Source organism: Gallus gallus, chromosome 14, assembly GCF_016699485.2.
Source record: "Gallus gallus isolate bGalGal1 chromosome 14, bGalGal1.mat.broiler.GRCg7b, whole genome shotgun sequence".
NCBI classification, from domain to species: Eukaryota; Metazoa; Chordata; class Aves; order Galliformes; family Phasianidae; genus Gallus; species Gallus gallus.
This window is the reverse complement of record NC_052545.1, coordinates 13,753,748-13,772,946: the sequence shown is the minus strand read 5'-3', so window position 1 is coordinate 13,772,946 and position 19,199 is coordinate 13,753,748. Positions and strand designations below refer to the sequence as shown.

Sequence of the window (19,199 nt, the reverse complement as noted above, 5' to 3'; positions counted from 1 at the left end):
GAATCCAAAAGCCTGCAGGCTCACGTTGGAGTGCTAATGAGCAGACACTGCACAGGTCACTGATCTCTGTAACTGTGTTCCACGTGGCCACAATTCCCAGGTGAAATTTGTTCATTTATAATCAGACTGAACAAGCATATACCTACTAGACTTCATGATGCCCCAGAGAACTTGACTGACAAAATCAAGGAGGAGTTTCATCGCTGTCCTTAGAATTCAACATTTTAGAACTCATCCAGAGTATGTTGGACTTTCTTTGCAGCAAATGCTTCTGTAGATTGGAAAAATGGAAGCAAACACCTATTCTTACCGTAAGAACCTAGGTCTTCCTTGTATATCCTTAGGGAGAAATGCCTCGCTGCAAGCCATCTGTGGTTGGTACATGCCATCTGTGGGACAGAGCTACTTTTGGAGGAGATGCAGCATGCAATTGAGTTAGAAACCACCTTCCAGGCAGGCATTGAGAACACCAAAGCAGTCAGATATTTCCTGACCTAATACTCATTCCACATCCATTTATAAGGAGGACTGAGTCTTTGCATTGACCCTCAGGATAATAAATGCCATGATTACTTGAGTAGCAATGAGCTTTCTTCCCCTTCCACTGGTATTTAATTCCCCTACTTTTTTTTTTTTCCCCTTGTATATAATTTGCATCTTTCTTCTTCACTGCATTGCTAGCATTTTTCTAAAAGAAGAAACACCTGATAGAATGCACATTCAGGCTGTGCTCTTCCATGGAAACACCAAGGTGCAGAGCCAGGCACCTCGGACCATTTCAGAGCATTGTGGTCTATCTGTGGGAACAGTTTCCAAGTGCAGCTAATTGAGAAAACAGAGCATGCAGACACTGGTGCTTCGTAAAGAAAGGCTTACTCTTCACTTGTCCTTGCCCACGCACTTCAGGAGATAGCATCTACAAACCCTTCTGGCTGCTTATGGGCCTTTGTTTATTCTCATCTTCCTTTGTGAAGGGGGCCCTTTGTCAGTGCAATTTCTTGTAATGTGGTGGTTAAGTTATGAGAACAAAGAGAAAGCCTTTTTTTCTGTTAGAGACATATTTGCCTCTGTTTCAACCTAAACTGTCTCGGAAAGCTGACAGGCAGTTTTATCTGGGAATAGGGATAGAAAAACGAATACAATGAAGAGGGAGCAGAAAACTAACTGTGCTGACTGCTGCGTTCTTTAAGGAATGGGCATTCTTATTAACATTAAAAAACGGGAGTCGAGGAACGATTCTACCTGTTCTAACATGCATATCCTGCATGACTAGGAAAGTCACCTCACCTTATCTCTGCAATATGACAACTATTTATCAGTGGTGCTCACACAAAAAAAAGAGGAAAATCTTTTTCTTTCTCCTATGTTTTTGCAAGTGACGTCGTGACATCTGTGGATGGAAATACTAGATAAGTGCACTGTTGTTATTCCTGTATTAACTGCCTTTTAAGGAATTTAATGCTGTGCTTACTGTTGGAAAAGGAACAGAAGCTTCTGGCAGCTTCTGCAGACACACTGAAAAAGTAGGACTGTACCCAGTGATTTCACCCTCTTTCTTTTTCTTTTGTTTGCTTTCATGCATACACACACAGAACATATATTTTATCATTTCTGCAACACAGAAGGATAAAACATGAAATACAACAAAGGAGTAAAAAATTTAGACCAGAGTCAACAGATTTAAGCTGAATGTTAAGACTGCTTTGCAGGCACCTTGTTTTGCATATATCACTGTGTTTAAAGGTGAGTTAAAGAACACATACAGCACAGTGTAACAGGAAGGGAAAGGCTTTACAGATTCAGGAATATCAGGCTTGTAGCATCTTGCCACTAAAGAAATTCAGGAGTAACTGAAAAATTCTCATACTCTCTGCAGGTTTTGTTCTGGTCATTGGATTGGTGACTTTCTACCGCATCGGACCATACACCAACCTCTCATGGTCCTGTTACCTGAACATTGGAGCCTGTCTTTTGGCCACACTGGCAGCTGCCATCCTCATATGGAACATCCTTCATAGGCGTGAGGACTGCATGGCGCCGCGGGTCATTGTCATTAGCCGTACCCTGACTGCTCGGTTTCGCCGGGGCCTGGAAAATGACTACGTGGAGTCACCGTGCTGAAAGCATGGACTTGAAAGGGGAAAGATCTCCCAGGAGATCTGCATTGGTGTTTTCTATAAATATATGCTATAATTTAAAACTAAGGGTTGAAGGACATCACAAAGCTCACTCTTGTGGGCAGAGGCCCTCAATTATTATTTGGATGGGCTCCATCTATATACATATGTATAAAACATATAATTTTATATATATTGCCCTCTTCCTCTACTGTACAGCGCAGATTATTGGGCTGTCAGAATCCTGACAGCATCACAGCTATGTGTCAGCAGGTGCAGCCAGAGCAGATAGATCAGATGACACTACAGGAAAGAGACAACCTAACATTTTCTGCCTGGACAAAGTTGTCTTGCTCCCTTAGTAACATCGAAAGCCTTGGATAACCAGTGATGACCAGTTTTCCTTTGGAGTTAACAGGCAGTCTGAGAAGGCAGAAAACTCACTGTAGAATAAGTGATGATTTTTAACAGCTGTTAAGATTTCATGGCTTTTTAGTCTTCCATCCCCATCCCATTCATCCATTTCAAGGAACTCCTCATTAACTGCAACACCTACTCTTTTCAAGCCACAGCATAAAGCAAGAGCTACAACTCTAATAGTTCTAAATGGTAAGGGACTGCAAAAGAATTCAGTTCCACTTTCTCCAGATACTGCTTTTTTCACCCTAAGAGAGAGGTTTAGGTTTATCCTATAGATATTTAAATAGATACCATTAAAAATGAAAAGGGCATGCCACTAGAACAGGCCTTACATGGTGCTGAAAATCTCCTTCAGTGTTACACTGTGGGCAGATCTACAGAAGGTGATTACCTGGATTCTCTCATAATCATAGATACTACTGATTTGCTTCACCAGAAATCATTAGTAATAACTGATATTCCAGCTCACATGAGTTTCTTCCTGGCTTGCTTTAACATTTACCAGGCAACTTCCAGACTAGAGTGCTACGTTAGGACATCCAGCTCTGCCCAGCAATGCTCAGAGGCACCTAACAGAATATTGGAGACTGTACCTGCTACTCCAGCACAAACTGGAGAATAAGACAAACGTAGACTTTGCCATGAGATGAAACATCTGTCCGTTACCTTCATATGGTAATGACATGAAAATCAGTACCTTCAGAATTAGGCACGATGCCTGTTAGCCTCACAAGGGCTCACAAAGCATGTGCACACAGCCTTCAGGAAGAAAAAGCAACAGGTCAGAAACTGTTATGAAAAATACTTCAGACACAGGGACTAGCTGTAATGACAAATGTTTAGAAGTTGTCAACAGAGGCTACTCTGAGCACTTACTGACAGATCTGAAGGACTGAGCTGTGAATGTCACAAACTGCGTAACACTGTTGTGTTGCTCCCAGCTGATAGACTGCTCCTCTTTACTATTATTTTCACCATACTTTGCTACACTTAGAATGTGATCATCAAGCTGGCTCTTGAATTCTGTTCTCAGACTCAATTCTGATGCAATAAGAAACTCAACCCTAACTGCTACTCTGCACCATGTCCATAGTCAGCAACCCTCCGCAGAGACTGATGTTCCAGAACAATTGTATTGTTCTAGACTATCAGGATAGAACACTTTAATGCTGACAAAGAGTTTCTTCTAACAGTAGGTTTGTAAAAACCAACTAAAATTTGTATTCACTTGCCTGCATTACTTCCTGGAAAAGCTCCTTTCCGAGAAGCAACATGCTATGATTAATTGCAGGGATTTTTAAAATTAAACTATTTGAATATTTAAAAGACATTATATTATTTCTTCTAATATTGCAATATCCGTATTATGATAATGTACATTTAAATTTAAAAATCAGCTATGTGGTCAGTAAATTCGTAATACTTGGTATGACTGTGATTATTTTAGATGTATAAATAAAATTATGAATGTTCACTCTCTTCTGGTGAGAATGTGGAATTTGTGCCAGGCACAGGGGAAGGTTACTCATTTTCCCCCAGACAGTGATCAAAATCTACAGTTGGCAATGCCTTGTGGACAAAGAATAAGCAGAGTTTACATTAAAAGTCAGTAAAATAAAGATTTCATCTTTCTGAGAACGAAAGGGAAAAATGAAATAAAAGAAAAAGTAGTAAGTGAAATTAAGAGGATCAGAACGTCATGTCAAGTTTCATTGAAAATATACTCTACTCATAAGGAAATGCATACAGATGCATGTTGTACCTCTTTATCAACTTGATGGATTTGAACGCCTCATCCATGTCCCCAGCAGTCAGATAGAAGCTGAAGTTCAGCATGGCATCCCGGGTAGCCTTATCACAGTCTCCTAATCCAATGAAATCTCTCATGGGTTGTCTGGAAGCCATCTGCAAGACCTTTGAGCCCGACTCCGCTTGTCCTTTCCCAGTTTCCCCTGGCTAAAATGAGCACATTATCATTTAGGTATCAAGGAGGATGAAACTTACTCCTTTCAGTATCTGAATGATAAATTTCCACTGCAGTCCCAAGTTTTCTATTCCTACAAAACCACGACTAATCATGACAATAGCCACAATGTTTCTGATCTTCCTAGAAAATACCATATCATATTATCTGTCTAGAGTGTAATATGGTAATTTTCATAACCCAACAGCAGAAAATGACCTGAGTCATGAACAACACCAAATTTCACATATACCCTATACTAACTTTATTGTAGACAGGGGAGAAAAGTATTATGAGTTGCAGAAGCTATTGCAATATAGTATTTTAAATATACTATTTTAAAAATTGTTAGGTACAGTAGAAGATAAAGTAGAAGATACAGTAGAAGATGGCAGATCCCTGCCATCCAGGGATGGGCACCCACAGCTCTGAGCATCTCACCGCCCTCTGAGTGAAGGACTTCCTCTTCACATCTCACCTAAAACCTCTCTTTTAGTTTAAAAATGTTCCCCCTTGTCCTATCATTATCAGACTATCACCATCAGCTGTTGTATCAACTGGATTTGTTGTATTTAAAGCAGTCTGCTCATATAGTAAAACACAGTTCCAAAATGAATTACTACATAACAATTAATTTAGTCACAAAGGTGCATGTAATCCTACTGAAGGAAGAAAATGCAAACAAGAGAAAAGCGGACAATGAAGCGGAGCTGAATATTACAGTTACAGATACTTACAGGTTTATAGACAAACTCCCTCCAAAAAATTAACTAATGGCAGCAATAATCCACACAGATGGGGAGAGAAAAAAAACAAGAGATGCAGTATCAAAGTAAAACAGCACAAGTCATGATGAGGGAAGTGTTAACAGAGTGGAAAATGAGCAAATCTTTGACATTTGAAACTGATGGGAAAGGGAAAATCAGAGAGCAGCTCTAACAGCTAAAGATATTTAAAGTGGAAATATACCTAGATAAAAGTCTCCTTGTTTAAATTAACCCAGCATATTAAGTCAGGTTCACAGAATCACCCTGATCTGTTATTCAGAAGAAAATCGTGGGATTAGAAGTCACATTACGTTTCTAAAATGCCATGGTAGAATAAACAAAATAGGTTCCCCTACAAGAAGGCTGCAGGATATTTCATTATAACCACAGATCTTAACTAAGATACTCATATCAGAGCTTAACCAGAAAACCAATCTGTAGAGAATAGGCTTAACTTTTTCCAGTACGCATGGCATTAAGATACAGACAATTTCGTGTTCGTAGTTGAGTTTCCAAGATGCTACAGCATGCATTTATAGTGTTTGCAGCAAGTATGCAGTGTTAGTGCAAAATGAGCATTCTCACTCTGCTGTTCTGTGGGAAGTAAGCCCCATTCTGACAGGAAGCAGATTGCTGCTGCTGCTGAAGCTAGCAGGAACTGTCCGCTGTTATGGGATGTGCAAGCCTGACACACATCTCAAATGCAAAAGAATGGTGACTACATAACAATGGGGTTTTGTTGTTTTTGAACACCTCCTTAGTTGCAATGTCTGGTAACCACTCCTGTGTCTGTACATCACATCCAGTTCACAACACCCAGGAAGAGACAAGTCAATAGCCACGATGCTGTCAAGTACACCCACATTAGAATTAACTTCACACCACTGTTACAACTGCCATTGGATTTGCACTACCTACTGCAGGCTCAGTTTGGTGACATTTGAACCCTAGTGAAGGAAAATTCTGAGGAGGGGAAGGAATTGAGACAGATGCCCTCACCTTTTTCGCAAAGTAATAATGAGGTACATCAATACCCAGAAGAACCTCATACAATGATGGCAGTGGGAAGCTGTCCTGAAGCAAAAGGCCGTGTTCTTCAGTACTGAAGAATGACACGACCCAAACATCCAGCTGGAAAAGAAAGTCGAGAATTGTTTTGTTTTTATGATGCAATATCCTTCTCTCGTTTTGTTTTTATTTTCCATATTCAGTTGGCAAAACCTTCTCTCCAAAATAATGACATCCATTCACCCACATGCGCACACACCTGCTGGAAAGAGCAGAGCCACACACTTCCTCCCTACAGTAAGCTGCCAAAGATTCACTCTGCATTTCAGACTGTTCCTACTGCAAAGGGCCCTCGACCTCTGCATCTCAGGAACTAACTTCATCAGTCATAAAAAGAGAAGCCCCAAGCCACAGGCTGATGTCCTACAGGTCTGTCAGATACTCTCGTTTCCAGCATTTTTTAAACACAACATTATTTCTGGTCCAATTTCAGCAGTTCACTGCCTTCAGTCCCAGGGAATATATCAACCATTTAAACATAGTTTGTGTAATGGCTGACTTATTCCAGTCAAAATACAAGCATTTATTTCCAACTGAAGTTTATCAGACTTCTCATTTCCTAAATGGTCACCACAGCAAAAACTTCCGTGGAATAGGGGCCAAAAATCCACCTGCACTCCTTTCACAACCTTTTCTTTTTCAACTTCATGTAGAAACATTTTTGCTTCTTTACATAAGGAATATTAGGTTGAAGTGTTCTTTTTTTTTTTTTTTTTTTTTTTTTTTTTTTTGCTGGAAGACCCTAGCAATGTATTTTGAGCCATCCCTATTCCATTCTTCATAAGATCACTTTCTATGTTGATCTTCCCAGAACCTTTTTTACAGTCAGCTCAGCCAACAAAAGAAACACAGCTTTCCATCTCTAAATGGAAAAGACTTAATTAAAATTGTGCACAAATCAGAACACTAGTTGAATGTGGGCTTCTTAAATTAAAGGAATATTTATGAAGACATTGTTTTCTACAGACAAATTTTTAAGGGCCACTGCAAGCACGTGAGCAGGCTAAGAAGGGAACAGTTGTTGGACTGATGAAAGCTCTTTGCTTAGATAGTTTCTGATCAATAAAAACTTCCAATTTTTCTATAAGATAATGCAAACAACTACTTCTACAGGTTAAAAAAAAGTACCAATGATTTACTTTTCGGATAGGAAAACATCACGTAGAGCAAAGAGAAACAAAAAAAAACACAATACCATGCTCTCAGTCTGGTTGTTCTTCTGACTTGGGGACCGTACACCTGTTTCAGGAATTGTTTCACATACAAAAAGTCTTGGTTCACTGCAGTCCCAGAAATGGCAAACAGGGATGTGATTGTGCAGATCTGGATACTCCACAACAGACCTATCAAAACCAAGAAACATTGAATCATAGAACCACTGAGGTTGGAAAAGACCTTCAAGATCATCCAGCGTAGATTATTTTCTAATGAGTTTACTAATTTTGATTTCAGGATGCTCTATAAAATGAAGCACTGATAAATGAATCACTCATGCAGACACTACTGTTCACAAGTCAGTGAAGCTGTAATACTAGTTTGTAGTGGCCTCTTATGGACTGCACAAGACACTACACTTGAAAACAACTTTCATTACTCGCATTTGCCTAACTGACAAGACAAAATTTGCATTGGGTTGTTTGCTCTACTTTGCAGCACTGAAAATCACACCACAATTTTTTTTTTGCCCGTAACACCTAGTTTTTGAAAAGGTCTAAATCACCTTCTATTCTAAGGCTGTTATTTCTTAAGAAAAATTCATTAAGAAAAATCATTGTAAAAGCAAATAGAAATTTCTACCCTAATGTTCCACTGTATTAGAAAACCCAGTTGACTGTATTTTGCCTCATTGCTGCAAGGATTTCTAATGTGCTGTGGTGTTTTCACATTGATAGGTAGCTCAGCTCCACCACACCACTCTCTACCTCTTCCTTCTCAAAAGGTTAGGGGGGAAAATGAAGAAAAAAGCTCATGTGTTGAAAAAAAAGTCAGGGAGATCACTCATCTGTTACCACCACTGGCAAAAGGCTCAGCCTAAAGGAGATTAATGTAGCTTATTGCCTACTAATAGCAGCTTAGAGAAGGGAAGCAAAATCAAACTAAAATACCTTCCATCTTCATCCACCCTCTTCTACCTCCTTCCCCTGAGCTTTGCAGTCAGTCCATAATGCTTTGCTTCATTTCTGCTGCTCCTTGCAGCTCTCTTTACCCTGCTCCAGCGTGAGGTCCCTCCCTGGGATGCTGTCCTTCCCAAACTGATCTTATGTGGGCTTCCTTTGGCAAGGAATGGCTTTCACTCAGCTGCATGTTGTTGGAAAAACCATCACCTCTCCTCATTTTAAGCTTGCTTTACATAGCTTTGTTTGATACTCCCTAGTTAATGGATTGGGAGAGTCAGGGATGCCAGTTGATTGGCTGCTAATGCACCAGTTTAGTCAAACTAAACTTGTGAGTGCCAAACTGGTCTCTATCATCTTTGATAGGTCTTGGAGAATGAGAGAGGTGCCTGAAGACTGGAGAGTATCCAGTGTCACTCCCGTCTTCAAAAAGGGCAAGAAGGAGGATCTGGGAAATTACAGGCCAGTCAGCCTCATGTTCTTCCCTGGAAAGGTGATGGAGCAACTTGTTCTGGATGACATCTCCAAGCAGTTAGAAAAAAAGATGGTTATCAGGAGTAGTCGAAATGATTTCACCAAGGGGAAAATCATGCTTGACCAATCTGGTAGCCTTCATCACTGGCTGGGTAGAAGAAGGGAGAGCAGTGGATTTTGCATACCTTGACTTCAGCAAGGTGCATGGCACTGTCTCCCACAACACCCTTATAATGAAGCTTAGGAAGTGAGGGATAGATGAGTGGACTGATGGGTAGATATATGGGTAGACTGAGAACTGGCAGAGCTCAGAGGGCTGTGATCAGTGGCAGAATATAGTTGGAGGCCCGTAACTACTGGTGCTCCCCAGGGGTTAGTGCTGTGTCCAGTCTTGTTCAATATCTTCATCAACAACCTGGACTGAAGGGATAGAATCCACCCTCAGAACATTTGCTGATGATACAAAGCTGAGAGGAGTGGCTGACACACCAAGACCTGGGTGAGGCCACATATGGAATACTGCATCCAGATCCACATTCCTCAGCTCAGAAAAGACAGGGATCTCCTAGAGAGAGTCCAGCAGAGGGTGACAAAGATGATTAGGGGCCTGGAGCAACTTCTGTACAAAGAAAGGCTGAGATACCTGGGACTCTTCAGTCTGGAGAAGAGAAGTCTGAGGGGGGATGTCGTCACGTTATAAATATTTAAAGTGCAGAAGTCAAGTCAATGGGGCAAGACTCTTTTCAGTGGTGTGCAGCAATGGAAGAAGTGGCAATGGACAAAAAGTGGAACACAAAGTTCCATACAAACACAAGGAAGATCGTTTCTTATAATGAGAGCAACAGAGCCCTGGAACAAGCAGTGAAGGGAGGTTTGTAGAGTCTCCTTCACCAGAGATATTCAAGACCTATCTGGATACTTTCCCGTGTGACCTTACTGTAAGGACCCTGCTTTAGTAGGGGAGTTGGATTTGAGAATCTTCAGAGGTGCCTTCCCATCCCTACAAGTCTGTGATTCTTGAAAAAACAATTTAAATGGCATAAACTCCTACATAGAGTAATGCCAGTATCAAGATGTTGCTCACCTTCATAGGGCAGATTATCTTAAAGCCTCAAGTAATAATTCTCAGAATTGTTACTTACCTGTCAATACCATGCCCAGAAGAAAGCTTTTCCCTACCAATTCCTCGTTCAGCTTTGAAATCAAAGAGTGTAACTTTGTCCATTTCAACATCATAGAAGCAGATCTTGGAATCCGTACTCCCATTTGCCTGTAAGAAGGCAAAAAATATTGCTGAAGCACACAGTTAAAGAAAAAGGCTGAAAGTTTGGATAGTATGTTTATCTCATCTGATTCATATTCTTACAGTTTCGTGTACTAGTAATCATACAAGAACATTCTTTGGAAGGAGTATCAGAATATTACTTGCTGTTCTTCTAGCAAGTTTGCTTTGGATTTCTTTGAAATGCTACAGAACAGCTTTTGTACTGAACTACTGCTTTCATTGCTGTGCTGTTCTCAGCAAACGTACAAAACCTTAACACAGCTTATCTTAAGCATTTAGCTACATGCTTGGATGTGCACTTTGCAGTCCCAGTACAGCGCACAGAAGTTGAAGGTTTATTTCTATGAAGTTAATCTTGCATCTTCAGTAATCACATTGACCTGTACACCACTCTATTAACTGGTGTTGAGGCCACAGGGTGCTAGATGAAGTTTTACCTCACCTTGCTAACAAGGATGCTGACTTTATTGCCGTTAGCATTGCACTTGACAGATGCAATGTTTCCAAGGCCAGGAAACAGCTCGGAGAAATTCTTGCTATTGCAGTGCACTTTTGCCTCTCTGTGAAATAGAACAGACTCAAGTCATATAGTGGCAAGCATGTGACAATAGCCATTGGCCAAAACTTTTTTCAAGTAAAAAAAAAAAACAAAAACCAAAACTTAAAACCAACACCAACAAATTACTTCTACCTCCCATGACTTCTCCTCCCATGCTTCTCCTGCTGTGACCTGCCTTTCTCTTGGAAGTTAAGGAAAGAAAGGCTCATTCCTCAATGAGTTAGCAAGGACAAGCTTCCATGCTTCTACAGGAATCCAAAAAGAGCATCCTACCAGGACTTTAAATTCAGAGGACTACATTTTGCTATGTAAGTTGAACAGTGCTGTAATGTTGAATACAGCCTTTCACTGAAGTTCTGCATATGGAAAAAGCACACTCTGGGACAAAAGTAAAGAAACATCACTGGGGAGTGGGGGTTGCATTTATGCCATACCAGTCATGTTCCAACCGTAAACAAGTTCCCAAAGACTGTCTCATCTCGAAAGAATCTCATCACTTCTACAGATACAAACCAGTAATTATTCAGCAAAGAGGACAAACCTCATCAATCTAAAGAACGTGACAGAAAGAAGTGGCAGTAACTCAGACCCATAATATGATTCCATACAAGAAATCTTTGATTCTGTAAAAATGACATTCTTGGGTTACATGTTTGGACCTCTCATTTATTTTAAGTCAACAATATTAGCTTTCAAATTAAGGTATGCTAGGCTGTCATCATTTGATAAGGGGTATCAGGGGCATTATCATTATTAGCCATGAAAATTTAAGATGGTATGGAGGAGTTCAGCTAGCTGCTTTCACTACCAACAATCATAACCAAACTAATACTTGTGCTGATTAAAACTTGCCCACAACCAACACCTTCAAATTGTGTCCTATGTAGTATTTATGCAACCTCAGTTCAGCAGTTCTCTGGTCACAGTATGTGAGAACAAAGTTTACTTTACTCTTAAATATAATTTTGAAATAACTCATCATTAGCAAATAATTGAACATTGTGTCAGGCACATCTTTTACGTGCCAGAGCAGTTTGTCAGAATGGGAACGCAGTATAAGTTGAACAAAATTAAATACACCTCTCACTTAACCTAAGCAGCAGAAAGAATGGCATCCACAATTCACTTTCTTCATGGATTCACTGGATCCAAGTTTGTTGGTTTATGAGAAGCTGTGTCTTTTTGTCAGCTTTTCTGAGACTGTCAGCAGAAATAATCATAGAATCATAAAAATCTTAGAGCTGGAAGGGGCCTCTGAAGGCCATCTAGTCCAAATCCCTGCAATGCACAGCAACACCAGAGCTGGATTACGTTGCCCAGGGCCTGATCCAGCCTGGCTTTGAACGTCTCCAGGGACGGGGCATAACCACAACATGAGGCAACCTGTTCCCACACCTCACCACCCTCACTGTAAAACACTTTTTCCTTTTATCCAATCTAAATCTCCCCTCTTTGAGCTTGAAACCATATCCTCTTATTCTATCACCACAGACTCTGCTAAAGTGTCTGTCCCCTTCTTTCCTGTACCTTCCCTTTTGATATTGATGGACCGCTCTCAGGTCACCTCACAGCCTTCTCTTCTCCAGGCTAGATATCTTCCATAAGTTCTCCATCCTCTTTAAGTTACTCCATTATTTGTTCCATGACTTACCTCATCGTTCTGTGATTCTGTGTCTCTTCCCTTGCTTCAGAAATGCCATCAGTTCATATAGACTGCACGTATTGTCTTGAGATTCAAAGAGGTTATCGCTTTCCAAAGGATCTAAGTCACCTAAAGACTTCCCACCCCACACACCCAAAATGAATAGATTGTTTTTAAAGGCTTGTTCATACCTGCGAGAGAGATCAAAGATTTTAAAGTGAGCCAAATCAGTTCCCACAGCCAGGAAGTTTCCACAGACATCCAAGAGGCACGGATTCCCCTCTGCTTCAGAAAACACCAGAAGCTGTTTAACTGTTCCCTGAGAAGAAAGGGATAACACCAGGTTTGAACGTTTAACCAGGAGTTTAACTAGGAGGGATTTTATTTTGTCACTAAGCTAGCCAATGAATCTCTGTATTAGACAAATCACCATCAGCAAAATGAGAGAAACTACTCTTTATATACACTCCAAAAGGTCTCACAGTCTGCTTCAGGTTGAAAACTAGATGTATAGTCTCCAAAAGAGTTTAAATTTCTCTTCTGGAAAAATTGGCCCTTTGGTAATACAACTTTTTCCATTAAAGAAGGATGCATGAATACAGCTCCCTAAACGTTCATTAATATGAAGCTGGAAAAATAAATAATACATACATATAAATGAAATCATTCCTTAATCTGACAAAGCCTCCCTTTTCTTGAATATTAAATAAAATTATACATCAGAACTATAAGGATTATATTTCTCCTTTTGGTTATGGTTGACGAGGAGAGGTGCAAAACTTAAGCAAGACTCCATAGGAACACACAATATACAGGGGGTATTTTCATGCTCTCAAAATACACTCTATTTTCTATTAGTAATGTGTATTCATATGCTAGTGATTTAGATCTTCATAAGCAGTCCGGTCCTGAAAGAACTCTGTTTTCTATTATAGATACTTACTACTGTTACCTGAAGTGTAGTAGCTGTTAAATGTGACAGACTAAAGAACTCAAAATGTAGGAAAACCTGTTGAGTTCTTTTATGACAAACGCACAGTCAACAGGTTTACAGAACCTCCTTTTATCTTTTAAACTGCAAAATCAGTCTCTGAAAAACAGTGAGAAATATTCCTTGCTCTGTCCTTTCATCAGCTTTTACCTGCCAGGTACGGACTTGGACCCGATGAGGCTCAACTGTGTACAGATTTTCTCCATGCATCGATAGAACTGGAGAGTCACAAAGAAAAGAGCCTGGAACAATCACAGTAAATCATTACAGTGAGCAGTTGGCTGGGACTTGTGTGTGTGTGTGTTGGTGTTTTGATGTTTTAAAAAGACTTAAAGGAAATGACTACTCCCATCTTCCATCAACTGCATTTTACAACCCATGACTCCTACTGGTTCCCAAACTCCCTGGTGTTCTGGTCTTCCTCTAGTCTGACACTACAATGAAAGCTGGGACTCCTTTTGTGAACAGGCTTTTTGTGCATTCTGCCCATGGAAACAAGTGGGAGAGGATGGGGAAGGTGCTGAAATGGGTAATGACAAAGAAAACAAGTAGTGCAGTATGAAGTTCTGTCAAGGGAATTCACACGTTCCTTCACTGAACTACAACTGAAAAGACAAACATCTGTCAGAAAAGAGTGGTTTTAAAATAGTTTCATTGTTAGGAATTTGGTCATTAAAATACAAAGCCTGAACTGTCCCTTGAGACTCTGGACAGAATTAATGGAATTTTGCATATCCTGTTTCTCAAGGAATGAGTATTCAGGGAGAATTCATCACAGAATAAACTAATTTACCTTACCCAGCTGTACATACAGCAATGTATGAAACAGCTTTTCCTGACAGCTGACGCTAGAATCCACTCCTTCCCTATTCCTGTGCAAGTGCTATGCAAACATGACTTGCAAATGACACCGGGCTCTGTGGTGCACTCACACACAGGAGGGAAGGAATGCATCCAGAGGGACCTGGACAAGCTTTAGAGGTGGGCATGTGCAAACATCACAAAGTTCAACAAGGCCAAATGCAAGATCCTGCATCTGAGTTGGGGCAATCCCAAGCACAAAAACAGACTGGGCAGAGAATGGACTGAGAGCAGGTCTGAGGAGAACTTGGGGGTATGAGCTGGCTAAGGCATTTTAATCAAAGACCTTATTTGTGACTCATACAAGAATACCAGCATATTCTAAGGTAAATTAATATGGTATATCCCAGCACATTTAGTGAAATAAGCATAGATCTAGGAGCCCATATTTGAGTTCTGGTTTTGCTGATGACTTGTCTAACTACTGACCCATAATTTTATAATATAACCTTTCTGTTCTACAGTGTGGGGATATGAAGTCTAATTAGTATTCATAAGTGTGAAGTGAAAAAATATTATGACAGTTAATATGAATGAAGAGAATATAACTCTTCATTCATTTTGAACCATAGAAGGGCAACAAGGCTTGTGAAGGGCTTGGAGAATGTGCCCTACAAGGAGTGACTGAAGGAACTGGGACTGTTTAGTCTGGGGAAGAGGAGGCTGAGGAGAGACCTTATTGCTCTCTTCCAATACCTGAAAGGTGATGACAGCGAGAGTGGGGTTGGTCTCTTTCTCACTGGTGATGGGATGAGGGGAAAGGGCCTCAAGTTGTGCCAGGGAAGGTTTGGGTTGGATATCTGGAAGAGCTTCTTTACAGAAAAGGTTGTTAAGCACTGGAATAGGCTCCCCAGGGAAGTGGTTGAGTCACCGTGGCTGGATGTGTTTAAAAACCATTTGGATGTGGTGCTCAGGGTTATGATTTAGCAGAGGACTGTTAGTTAGGGTAGTATGGCTGCATTGCGGTTGGACTTGATGATCTTTAAGGTCTTTTCCAACCTGAGTAATTCTACGATTCTACAGTTCTATGATCCAGGAACACAAACACTTCAACTCTGAACAATTAGCTCACTGCTGTTTTCCAAATCCTACCTGCATTTCTTAAGGTATCTTCTGAGCACTCAAAGACAGTGACTTGCTTCCCATTCCAGAACACTACAGCATCCTAAAAAAAAATTTTTTTTAAATGCACTCAGTTTCATCTGGGCTCATGTAGTAATTTCTGCAGAAACACTGAGATTTTCCACACAACTGCCACCTCTTACTTGTTCCCCTGTATATTAGGTTGGAAGGTTTCGTAACTGAAAAAAACTGAAGTCAGTATCCAGAGAACTCCCAAGTCAGTGCACCACCTGAAAACCAGCACAGTATGATCACTATAAGCCATAAGAGTACTTCTTATACAAATGGAGTAGCAAAGAATTATACTAAGGACTTGGAAAGTCCGGTCTCTACACTTCCAGCTAGGCAAGCAATTGAGCAAATAAACAAAAAGATCAACGTGACCTTAGTAGTGAAGACTCCATTCACAGTCATATCAACATGAAGATTGTGTGTGGTTCCTGTGCTGAAGAAGGTCACATTAAACAGGCTGGGAGACACCTGCACAGCAGCCACTTGCTGATTATAGTGACATGACATGGCCTGCTCACTGAGGATGACCACAGAGCTGATGCTGTTCACTGCCAGGAGGTTTTTTCGGGAGCCCCACTGCGTATGGGAGCAAGAAAAGAAAGCACAGTGAGTAATTCCATCTAAGACCTCAACAGTCACAACAACATCCCAAGAGAGATGAGAACGGTTAGGATGAAATAAACACTTTGTGTCTATATGTACGTATGCTCAAGCACACATACACGACACAAAATCCAACTGTAGCCAATAACTAGGAATTATGAGATGAAAATATTGCATTTGTTACCCAGCTGCTCAGACTCAGTTTAAGTAAAGGAACTGGTTTTTGAATTAAAATCACTTTTCTTCTTAAGATATTATTATACCACCTTATATTTATATTTAAGAGAATTACACTTAAAGGGGTTAATAACTCTTTGATTTGTTGGACATGCAATATCTTACTTGATTACCTCATTCTTCTCTGCAGTTTTGAGAGCCCTCTCAGTGAAAGTAGTTCACATTCCTCAACAAATAGTGCTACGTCACACACTAGGAAAACACAGGGATTCTTCAAGGAAAAGGGAGGAAGTTTTCCAGCTAACTTTTTAAATGAGTGTTTGGAAGGTGAATCTTTCCCTTTTTGCTTTAGGATTGAAAAAGAGCACTCCTTCAGAGCAGAGCAATTCTAAAATTGAGGTTACACTTGAAAAATCCGCAGAACAATAAGATGTGCTTTTGAGATGGTCTGCCAGGACAGGTTTTAACACACAGCTGATTAATTATTTCTGTATCAAGGAGAAAGTAATACACCTTTTTTCAATCCATCTTTCCATACTCACAGTTAAACAACTGTATCGAACACCGTTCACGTTTATTCCTATTACAGGGTGATTATTTCCAGAAAGCACTGGGGCAACCCGTTGACTATCCAAGAGCTCTTCTTCCCTAAGATGTTAAATGTTTACAGTCTGGAGCCTATAACCACGTGCATAGTGCAGGGTAGTGGTGCTCTGCCTGAACTCCAACACTATCGATAATGCTCCCTGAGAAGCAAGTTACACCATTTATTGCACAGGTTTGGAATGGGAGCTGCCTTCATGGCTGGGCCAGGGCACACACAAAGGCTGAGGGTCAGGTGTTAGTAGTTGGTTTTTGTGTTTGTGTTGCTGTTTTGTTCATTTGTTTTAAAACCACTAGACACAGATTAGCAAACTAACATTTTCTGACAAAAGCAGACAAAACATCATTTTATGTATAAAAGTATAGTGTGTCCTTCTGGGGGCACCTCTTTTTACCTGAAAAAATATACAAATGGAAATTTATATTTATTATTTAGCTATCAGTGAAAGCAAACTTTACACTGAGACAGTGACAAAAAAAAATAACCTAGAAAATAATTTAAATTAGATTTTTTTGCTTGCTATGTTAATACATTTGAATGAATTTTGGATATTAAGAAAAGGTTTTTCAACAGAGGGTGGTCAGGCATGAAGGTGGTCCGAGGCAGTGGGCTGCGCACACTGCTCTCAGACACAGAGTTGAGGTTTGGGTGTCGCTGTGCCAGGGGTTGGATCGAGGATCCCTGGGGTCCCCTCCAACTCGGGATATTCTACAGTTCTATGAAATGTGAGATTTCTGCCAATCTGTCTTCTCCAGAAAATAATTTCAGGGTATTGAATCCAAAGAGTTAACCAGTGAGAAATATGAAGGAGAGATGTTTGGATTTAAGGATGCTGTGACTCCCAGTTCTCCCAGGCAGGGAGATCTACAAGGGCTGCTCCAAAAGCAATGCCTCCTATTTCATTATGTTGGCCCACGATGTCAGAGGTAGGGATGGCAGTAGAGGTTGAACCTTTCCACCCATATTCCATTACATTTTGTTGCTGTGTGACAAATGCCAGCAGAGGGGCAGTCTGACATGGAAGTACATATGAAGCAAATGTGCCATTGAACTTCATGAGGGAAAAAAAATGACAACCACTGACATTTGACACTTCCTGAACATTTAAGGAGACTAAACTGGATGTGAGCACGGTGAGGTGGTGGGTGATGCATTTCAGCAGTGGTGACAGTGGGGTAGCTCCGCTGGTAGATTTGTGGAAGCACAGCATGCAGCTCTTGTTCATTGCTGGCAAAAATGCAAAGTTAATGGTGATGACTACACTGAAAAATAGTGTTTTGTAGCTGAAAATTCACTCTATCAAACAGTGTTACAGTGTTCTTTGTATCTGTTGTGGTTTCCATGGAAACAAATAGGAGGCATTACTTTTGGAGCAATCCATGTATTTGTACTTCGGTACATATTGCTGGGCATTTCATCCCTGTCTGTAACACAATAGCTGCAAGCAGCTAATACTGTGGCTCATTTCAGTTTTGAAAGTTGCTTTATTCAAGGGTTTTCTTCCTTCAGGACACTGACTGGTCTCTTTGGCAGTATGTGCATCCATAGATTAGCAGTCATAGTTGTCTATTTCACAAAGACGGTATAATCAACTGATGTTTCTGAAGTCTTAATAAAATGCAGGAATGCTCCTTCTTGCCTTACCTTTATCTGAGTGATATTTCCTTCAAGTTCTGTAGATGCCTGGAGTTTCCACTTCTCCTTGCCCTCCAAAGCTCCTGTGCTCTGACTGGATACTGACACGCTCCTCCACATTGCCACTCTCCCTTTGTTAGTACCAGCTGCTAGGAGACCTGCCATTCACAGACATTTTAGACACTTCATATCTTATCAAGCTTCAGAAAAGTAAACATGACACAAATTAGTAGACAGCCTAGCTCTGGTTCTGAGGCACTGGGAAGCCTTATTCCAGCACAGTTTGTTTCTCTGCTCTCTTGCAAACCAGCATTCTAGCCCTGTACTGGAGAACCTTTCAGGAAAAAAAAAAAATGGAAAAAAGTTCTTTCTGAGAATCAATGGCTGTTTTCTAAGGTACCAGATGAAGTTATCTTTTAAATACATCAGACAATTATTTCATTTTAACCATTCATTATTAAATATTTTTTTTTGTAGTATAGACAGAAAAGTTATCATTAAAACCACTCTGGTAGGCCCAATCTATGCCTACGTTAGCAAACAAAGCAACAGATAGGAGTGACTCTGTAGAGAAACCCATTGTAAGGACCCAACATCCACACTGTGCATTTGGTAAGTTCTGCTTTGCATTAAGTTCTAATATAGGCTTGTTGACTATCCATAGCACATTGGAACACGTTAAGTGTACTCCAGGAACACATTCACTGGTTCAGTCTCAAAGGGAATCCAGCCAATGTGCTTGGAGACAGCTTCACAATGGGAGAAAAAGTGCACCGAGTGCTGAA

General features: G+C 40.4%; 2 protein-coding genes across 8 annotated transcripts in view; one reads left to right on the top strand and one right to left on the bottom strand.

Annotated features, from left to right (window-relative positions):
• TMEM204 (transmembrane protein 204) overlaps nucleotides 1-4,016 on the top strand; it is a 28,622-nt gene extending 24,606 nt beyond the window's left edge. Inside the window, exon 3 of the mRNA XM_415054.8 lies at nucleotides 1,877-4,016. Coding sequence (XP_415054.1) covers nucleotides 1,877-2,121 — 245 coding nt within the window. The 3' untranslated portion in view covers nucleotides 2,122-4,016. The remainder of the gene's footprint in view (nucleotides 1-1,876) is intronic.
• Nucleotides 1-19,199, bottom strand: part of IFT140 (intraflagellar transport 140) — a 77,631-nt gene that overhangs the window by 43,342 nt on the left and 15,090 nt on the right. For all 7 annotated transcript variants that reach the window (NM_001012792.3, XM_046900656.1, XM_025155116.3 and 4 more), the window contains 10 exons: nucleotides 18,424-18,572; nucleotides 15,768-15,971; nucleotides 15,354-15,426; nucleotides 13,551-13,642; nucleotides 12,601-12,728; nucleotides 10,651-10,768; nucleotides 10,066-10,193; nucleotides 7,531-7,678; nucleotides 6,267-6,398; nucleotides 4,300-4,493 (listed from right to left, as the gene is read on the bottom strand). In NM_001012792.3, coding sequence (NP_001012810.3) covers nucleotides 4,300-4,493; nucleotides 6,267-6,398; nucleotides 7,531-7,678; nucleotides 10,066-10,193; nucleotides 10,651-10,768; nucleotides 12,601-12,728; nucleotides 13,551-13,642; nucleotides 15,354-15,426; nucleotides 15,768-15,971; nucleotides 18,424-18,572 — 1,366 coding nt within the window. The remainder of the gene's footprint in view (nucleotides 1-4,299; nucleotides 4,494-6,266; nucleotides 6,399-7,530; nucleotides 7,679-10,065; nucleotides 10,194-10,650; nucleotides 10,769-12,600; nucleotides 12,729-13,550; nucleotides 13,643-15,353; nucleotides 15,427-15,767; nucleotides 15,972-18,423; nucleotides 18,573-19,199) is intronic.